The 8,253-nt window shown below is 32.7% G+C and overlaps 2 protein-coding genes across 4 annotated transcripts; both read left to right on the top strand.

Annotated features, from left to right (window-relative positions):
• The first annotated feature begins 1,574 nt into the window (after positions 1-1,574).
• Positions 1,575-3,014, top strand: LOC132733283 (uncharacterized). 2 transcript variants are annotated; one of them, XM_060719901.1, is made up of 2 exons: positions 1,575-2,232; positions 2,514-3,014. In XM_060719901.1, exons 1-2 carry the CDS (start codon positions 1,620-1,622, stop codon positions 2,969-2,971), a joined length of 1,071 nt encoding a protein of 356 aa, XP_060575884.1. In that variant the 5' UTR covers positions 1,575-1,619; the 3' UTR covers positions 2,972-3,014. The 2 variants fall into 2 exon arrangements, with proteins under 2 accessions (XP_060575884.1, XP_060575883.1); XM_060719900.1 differs by having other exon boundaries at positions 1,575-2,241.
• Positions 3,015-4,473: 1,459 nt separating this feature from the next.
• On the top strand, positions 4,474-6,337 carry LOC132733278 (uncharacterized). 2 transcript variants are annotated; one of them, XM_060719889.1, is made up of 2 exons: positions 4,474-5,075; positions 5,782-6,337. In XM_060719889.1, the coding sequence occupies exons 1-2, from the start codon at positions 4,529-4,531 to the stop codon at positions 6,243-6,245; spliced, it is 1,011 nt and encodes a 336-aa protein (XP_060575872.1). In that variant the 5' UTR covers positions 4,474-4,528; the 3' UTR covers positions 6,246-6,337. The 2 variants fall into 2 exon arrangements, with proteins under 2 accessions (XP_060575872.1, XP_060575871.1); XM_060719888.1 differs by having other exon boundaries at positions 4,474-5,090.
• Positions 6,338-8,253: the final 1,916 nt, after the last annotated feature.

The following is an 8,253-nucleotide window of genomic DNA, read 5'->3' as shown; positions in this document are numbered from 1 at the left end:
TATTACTTTTTGTGTCAAAGCAGTATAGAAATTCATATCACGTTGAGATGTTAATATATATTTGTTTCATTTTCGCTCCGCTCGTTTATATAAAACGTATTGTATTTTAATTACATGCTGATTATACGGTCAATGAACACAATATATTAATCTTCGATAGAATTTCGGTAAGTTCCGTGAGATGAATGTAGTAAGAAATTATTTGATTTAATTTGTGTCTATGAAATAATAATTCTATACGTTACAACGCACTATGGTAAACTATAGGATTTATAATTTTTAAATATCCTACGTGTTGAAAGATCGAATCTCGTATGTCCATGTCTTTTTCTTATTTATATTTTCAACATTATTGGAGCTATGGTTGTTTTTTTATATTGTTCGTTTTGTTTTTATATGCTTTGCACTTATTTTGGTAAAGAACATACTCTTTTAAATAACATGGTTTAAGAATTAATATTTAAAACTCATTCAGATTGAAATCAATAAATGTCATTTCAATGCCGTTAAACACAATACAAATCGAGATGCAATAATTTATAATTCGCAGAAGGATTTAAAATTAAGCATTTGCCTAATGAGCTATATCAATTAACAGATTTTGTTCTGGCTTCAGCAAGGTTAACCATAATGTAACCAAGCTGTTAAAAATGTACGATACTTTTAGAAAATATTATAAACCATTTCTGTTTTAAAACTGTCTGTACATTTTCAAAATGAAGGAAATGGAAAGTAATATAGGATAATTGACCATTGTTCGTAGATTTCGTGCTGTTAAAATAACATCAGGGTACGGTAACAAATAAGCACGTAATTGAAATATTCGTTTTCATTATGCTTTATTGCAGTATCATTGTCATATTTGGAAAGAAGATATTGTCATTACTTGTTCGACTTTAAATAAGATAAAACGGATATAAAAAGCAATGTCGTGTAACTATTAACATTTATTTATGGTGCTTACAAATACAATACAATTATTCTGTTTTACTATTAAATCCCGCAAAGATTTCAAATATTAAAAACCAAATTGCTAATTTAAAAGTTATTGACTTTGAAATAAAACATAAAAAGATTTTGTTACATCAAATATGTGTCTAATCCACATTCATATCCATCATAAAATAATATAAAATAGCCAAAAACGTGTCTATCTGTGATCGATATTCAATTTATATTCAAAAATCCTTTAACTCGAATATCGAGCTCGCCAGCTCTGACTTCGACATTCAAATAAACACAAGACGAATACAGTGCAAGTGCCTTCTTTAATATGTAAACAAAGTTATAATAGAATAATACATTTATTACTTGGTTAAAACCGATAATTTATGTATTTATATTGATATATTTACTTTATACAAAAGTTTAAGAATAACAACATAATCATATTAATTTTTTGAATTCATTTCAACACGTATACAATGTATTTGGTGAAATCTTTAATGGAAATAACAATGATGTACACATACGTATAAACAATCTATATATCACGCTGGTTCATGAATATATCTTACAATGTAGTCCCTTTTTCTATATATAGAAATATCTTATCTTTATAAAAGCTTGCTGAACTGAACTCTATCAGTTTCAGTCTTACATAAAGATATTTGAATATCATGGATACTAAAAAACTATTGTTCAAAACCTTGTGTTTGATTTTATTCTTGAGTGATGGTTTGGTGGCGACTGGGCCAATTAAAATAGATAAACCTGACAAGGAGAAGGGAGAAATAGGATTAAAAGATGAGAATGATATTATGCGCCGTCTTAAACTTCTTGAGACAAGTCAAGATGATATCAAAGAAGAAAACCAAAAACTGAAAGATGAAAACAGAAAACTTCGAGAAGACTTAGACAATTTAAGATCAGATATTTCATCAGAGAAAACACGGACAGACAGTTACTTTACATACCTACAGTCACAAATAAACGATCAACGTGATAAGAACAAACATCTTGAGAAAAACATCTACAGTACCCAAACACATTCTGAAGGGTTACAGGACAGAAACAAGCAACATGACAGAATTACTCAATCCTTTGAATCTGTGGCCGAAGCAGGGACAATTGAATCAACGTCAAATAATCACTCAAACCTTCAATCAAAGATTAATCCTCTGTCGGCACCTGAAAACAGTAAAGATGTGAAACCCAACATTACTGAAACTGAACATAACCAAGCATTCCGACGTCTTCAACGCTCGTATAAATCGCTGGAAAGAAATATTGGTAAGAACAGTAAGATTTTTTCTTATAAAGCAAGTCTTAAGCAACATAAAACTAAAATTAAGATCATGAGGAGGGCCTCACGGATGATTGTTATGTTGTTCACATTAGTTCTCATGTTAATTAAGTAATGTTGTTGTTGTTGTTGTTGTTGTTGTTGTTGTTGTTGTTGTTGTTCAATTTGTCGTAGTGCTTAATTCAATGCATATAGGCATATCAAATAAAGGGGACTGAATTTAAAATGGACATGTGAATTATTGCATGGACTATTTACTATTTTGCAGGGTCCGGAGAACACCGCATTAAAAGAGCTCAAAACGAAGTTAACATTGCATTTTATGCTGTCATAGGAGACCACCATGTACAACATGCCGGTATTAATCAGAATATCGTTTTCGATAAAGTAATCACAAACTTAGGCAACGCTTACAATAAATATTCCGGAGATTTCAAGGCTCCGGTTTCCGGCACCTACGTGTTTTCGGCCACACTTATGGCATACGACTCACAGACTGCACACTACAGAATCATGTCAAATGGGACAGACGTGGGCAATATGTATCTTCATGGCACAGGGGGAGCAACAACAGCTATGACAGTGATACTTCAGCTAAACAAGGGCGATGACGTCTTCTTGCAGAATATTGATTCGGATAAACCGCTCCATGGCTATGCTTATAGCACATTTTCGGGCTATCTTCTGCAACAGGACTTCTCCGCTACCGAAATTGTGGGAAAATAGTAAAATATTGATAACCAAATAGTAAATAAACAGTGTGAATGAGTGACAAGTATTTGTTTTTAATTGATTTGAATTTTTTAAATTTTATACATATGTGAAAGCATGTATGAAGACAATTAAAAAAGAGTTTCAACTGTATTAATTAAAATAATTTTAGCTCAGCTTTTTAATTGATACCTAAAGCTATTATCCGACACATTGTTGTTTCGGCATTTTTGAAATAAAATGTCAAAAAGATAACTATCCGAAACATCGTTGTTTGGGCATTTTTGAAATAAAATCTATCCGACACATTGTTGTTTGTGCATTTTTGAAATAAAATGTCAAAAGATAAAACTTCACCACAGGCTGATACATTTATATGGAACTAGATAAATAATACATCTCTTGTTACACGATCCAACAGTTTGATAAAGTTTTTTTTATTTTTTTTTAATGTTTATCAATCGTGCTTTAATTTTAAACCGTTGCAGCGATTTATTTTGTAAATATTGACTTATTATATGTATTAGTATAAACACACCCGTCAACAGGTTAACTTCTTTCAAGTAGATCCGTTCTTTCCGAGTAGAACAGTTGTGCACTTGATAAGTTTTTTATCCTGCAATCGATTGCTGCACAATGAATATATCAAAGACAATTATGAGTACAAAAAGAGACAAAAAGACCATATCTCGGTTATCTGGTTTATAACTGATTTAAACTGACATTTATATAGTAAGTTCTTACTGCATCAAGCTGTTCTACATGCTACATGTTAACGGGTGTGGTAATAGGGGTGTTACTGTTAATATCTGTGTCAAGTGAAACATAACAACCGTTAGGTCACCGTTACCTCGTGAAAATTGCAAATTTTACTTCTATGCACATTTAATAACTGTAATCAATTATGTTGATGTTTTTAGGCCCGTTTTATGTGGGAGTGTAGCTTAAACAGCTGAATCGTAGTTTTACCTCTGGGTATGGGGCCAGGTCTAGAGAAATGTTCTCTAAACCGAGTCTTCTTTATATTCGTAAATTAATGTTTCTAGTGAAATATCTTTTTTTCACAACATTGAACTTAAGGTGATGTGTATCGTTTTTAAGGGTCGTCAAGACAGTTTACCATTGTTGTTATTAAAGCCGAGTCCTTGAAGGTCTTCGATACCGTAATCTGTAAATCTGGAAAATTGAATCTTGCTAAATCGCAGAGTGAGTGAATGCTGAAACGTTTTCTTTTGATTTCTGGCATTTCACTTCAGAGAAATTTCTATCTGTCTCAGTATTGATACGTGTAACAATTTTATATTGTTCAGCTCAAAAAGGGTCCAAAAATAACCTTTCCTAAAGACAATATTACATATTCCTTCAACACATGAGTTTTAACGAAATATCTCTGAACAACAAGCTGAACGGACTTATCTACACAAGATAACATAATGAATCTTACTTACATGTATTAATTAATTGTGTCAATTTTGGTGCCGTATTTAGAAATTTATCTTATCAAAATACTGGTACACTATACTAGACAGCAAAATCTGTTCGAGTTTATATTACTTATGTTAATGTAGAAATATGGGCAAGACAATATCATTTGTGTTTTTGGCTTTATTTTGTATCATTGACTTGTATAGAACAGAGCCGCTTCAAATAGATCAAGTTTTCAATGGAGTAGAAGAAAGTGACAAAAATGCTCTTCTTGACGTCATTCGACGCGTTGGTTACATTGAAACCATCAACAGTCATATTAAAGAAGAGAACAAACGATTGAGAGATGACGTCATTGCACTTCAAAGTCAAATTGTGTCCATTAAAGCCGATTATGAAGTCAATATAGCAGAACTACAATCAGAAATAAACGAACTTCGTTCAAAGAGTAAACAACAGGAAGACCTTATAACGAAAATAGTTTCAATAAAGCAAGCTGGTTCAGAGGATTTACAATATGCGACCAACATCAATCAGAACTCAAATGAGGAGTTAATAAGCTATGGAAGAGGCATCGAAGATTCCGTTAAGTATGGACCAAAAGACTTAATAGACCCAGTAGACGAAAGTCCTGATATAAAAACCATTGCGTATGGGAAACAAGTACAGGAAATGGAAGACGAGAAACGTCGAGGTCTTATTGCTTCAAGTTTGTATAAGTAGTATTTTATATAAGGTTTTCGTATTTGCATATTTTGATTTGTTCTAGGTTTGTTAGGAATGTAAGAACAACATAATTATCTTTATATCAGTAAGACTACCATAATATACTAGTAATCGGAGTTCTTAACTTCACTAGGATTGTTAGGACTGTAAACACAGAAACAAATATACATGTACCTTTATTCACATATCAGGAATACTTCCATAATAAAGTCAGAGATCTTCACTATAATTATATTCACAATATGAAAAATCCGAAACTATTGGGACAACCTCAGTGATTTAGAAAAACCTGCTTGCGAGAGATGTTAATGAATTAAAACGTCGATTTTGGAACGAAAATGGTTAAAGTACTTCACCTCAGGAATGGCAAATTCGGTGTCGATATATTCTTTCCAAATGCACCCTAAATATCTGGTACATTAAGGAATCAAAAGGGTCTGCTCGTATATTATTATTTATTTCTATTGGTACAGGCCTTATGAATTCCAAATGCTTTCCAGCATGATGAAAACTTCACGTAGCCCATAATTTTATTCTTTAGATTTAACCTTTTATGACGTTAAACAAAAAACAATGTAAGATTTGATACATTGTAAAGCTAAACCCGTGCTTCTTAGTCATAAAACCGAAAACCATAATCAAATAAAATGTAACATAAATCAAATACATTTCAGAATCTGGAGAACGTCTTCTTGTACGAAGAGAGAATGAAGTAAATGTTGCGTTTTACGCTACAATTGGACAACATCATATTGCGCACGCCGGTACTAATCAGACTATTGTGTTCGATGACGTCATAACGAACCTTGGAAATGCTTATAGCAAGTTTGCCGGAGACTTCAGAGCACCTGTTGGTGGAACTTATGTGTTCTCAGTTACACTCATGGCATATGCTGCAAATTCAGCTCACTACCGCTTTGTAAAGAATGGAATTACTGTGGGCAATATATACGTTGGAGGAAAAGAAGGCCCTTATGCAACTTCCGCTATGACGACTGTCCTTGACCTTCAACAGGGTGATGATGTATCCATACAAAACATTGATTCTGATAAAAATCTTCATGGGTATGCCTACAGTGTATTTTCCGGATTTCTTCTTCAACAACACTTCGTAAATCAGGCAGTGGTTGGCAAATAACATTCTTGCTGTTAGTCGTACTCATGTTTGAATATACGAGTATATAATGTAAATGTCATGGGAAAAATACCGATTAAAAATATACAAGACTTTGTCTGTCTTTTGTTCATATAAGCTACTACATAAATATTTCATAAACTATTCCAAATGAGAAATGCTTCAGATAACTGCTTGTATGGACAAATTTTTTTCTAATCTTCAAAAAAGTAGAGCCTGTGCTCTGTTAGCCAAAATTTGATGCCGATCTCTGTCAAAGTGCCGGTGATAAGCAGCATCTGCCAAAACTTCAGCTCGCATTTTTCTATAGTAATCATTAATGATAACTCTCCTGAAGTCGCAAATCTTATAAAGTTTTACATAACGAGGTGATTTTGTTCCTCATAGAAGTAAGCGGTGGAAATTGTACATCTTCAAGATATGCCTCCCTGGTTCCATTGCATAATACATAATTATATATAGAAAAGAGAGAAAGAGGGTGTTCAAAATATGAGCATTTGGTAAGGTTATAATTGTGATAATAACTGTCTGAAACTATTTTCAAATATTAATACTGTATTATCGGGTGTCATATACATTTATAATAATGTTATAATATTAGCCTATTCCACAACATGCAGAGGTGATCAAGAAAACCTTTTGGTTTAAACATATTTATTAAAGTTCGTTGCGAAACTTATATTTATCCCCTAGTGTCATATGAAGAAAAATGGTCGTGGCCTGATTAGAGCTCGAATCAAAGATCCCTGGGTTGAGAGGCAGACACCTAAACCACTAGGCCACCGCTCTACTTATCAAATACGCTGAAAATGTACAGATGGAGGATATATATATTTAATGTCGTAGAGCTAAAGTCTTAACTTAAGTATGTAGAAGCTCAAAACTTTCATATCATATAGACATATACACAAAGATAATATTTTTCTTATGTCCGATTGAACACCCCAGATGCAATATTTTCGTGCTGACGCAGAAATTTAGATACGGAAAAAATATAGTTTCATAGAGTTTTTAATGGTTTTAATGGTTTTAATTACTGACTTCTGCCGCTTAACTTCAATTGCTGTTTCATGACATCATTAAATCTGAAAATTAGTTCTATGGAATTTCTCGAGGCGTGTTGCCTTTTAATATGAAGTGCGCATTTTTATTTTTTGTGCTTCATATACATTTTACGTACGATGGAAAGTAATGTCCGTTCATGTCTGATAGAAATGTGCTATTTGTTCCTATTCAAACATAGCCCGTATCAAAACAATCATCTAAAATGTTATACATATTTCATTGTTGACTTCAAGTAAATTTCATTCTTACATTAGAACAAATATTGTCAATTTAACATTTTGTCAAATGGACTTGTCAATCTTTATATCTGTACAAACCCGTTCATTAATTTAGGTAGAAATTCAAAATAAGTACAGATTGAATAGCAAGATATACAGACCATTGATCTTCGTCGTCGGCATCTGAAGTATGGGTAAAATCTGTAGCCGCAACAGACTTAAGGTTAAGAAAAACCTGCAAAAACTATTTATAGAATTATTGTATTATAGTTTGAGGACCTTTTTGTTAAAAATGTGTCAGATTCAAATCGTATACATATACATGCAGGTATTAGTTACCCGCACTCCAGAGCATACCCATTGATTGGCTCATTTTTGCTGGGGTTTACTTATTGTGACGGCAGAGAATAGGAAAGCAATACAAATATCATATTCAGAAGCTCGTCCATTGGTTTCTTTTTTCTGGGTTTTCATATTGTGACAACAGGGAACGTGTTTTTATGCTTGACTATGATACAAAAGAGAAAGAACATCAAAATACACGGCAATCAGATTAATACTTGGGGGATACGCCCCCTCGTACAAATCAGATAGCCTCGTGTTTCGATAGCATAGCTAGGGATCACGATATCAGTACGTATTACATTTGTTTATTGTACAGCAGGTCTTCATTTGTCACTCGCATTATCTTGCTAAAATCTTACGAGAAATTTGTCAACAAACTTTTT

Source organism: Ruditapes philippinarum, unplaced genomic scaffold, assembly GCF_026571515.1.
Source record: "Ruditapes philippinarum isolate M1 unplaced genomic scaffold, ASM2657151v2 ctg2634_1_1_1_1, whole genome shotgun sequence".
Classification (NCBI taxonomy): domain Eukaryota; kingdom Metazoa; phylum Mollusca; class Bivalvia; order Venerida; family Veneridae; genus Ruditapes; species Ruditapes philippinarum.
Note: the sequence above shows the minus strand (reverse complement) of the source record. Positions and strands in the feature narration are given on the sequence as shown.

What these genes read in the sequence shown, in the direction of transcription:
- LOC132733283 (XM_060719900.1), top strand. Translation starts at nt 1,620, where the DNA reads ATGGATACTAAAAAACTATTGTTCAAAACCTTGTGTTTGATTTTATTC. An exon ending in AAGAAATATTGGTAAGAACA is followed by an intron (nt 2,242 to 2,513) that starts GTAAGATTTTTT and finishes ACTATTTTGCAG; the next exon opens with GGTCCGGAGAACACCGCATT.
- LOC132733278 (XM_060719888.1), top strand. Translation starts at nt 4,529, where the DNA reads ATGGGCAAGACAATATCATTTGTGTTTTTGGCTTTATTTTGTATCATT. An exon ending in TCGAGGTCTTATTGCTTCAA is followed by an intron (nt 5,091 to 5,781) that starts GTTTGTATAAGT and finishes AATACATTTCAG; the next exon opens with AATCTGGAGAACGTCTTCTT.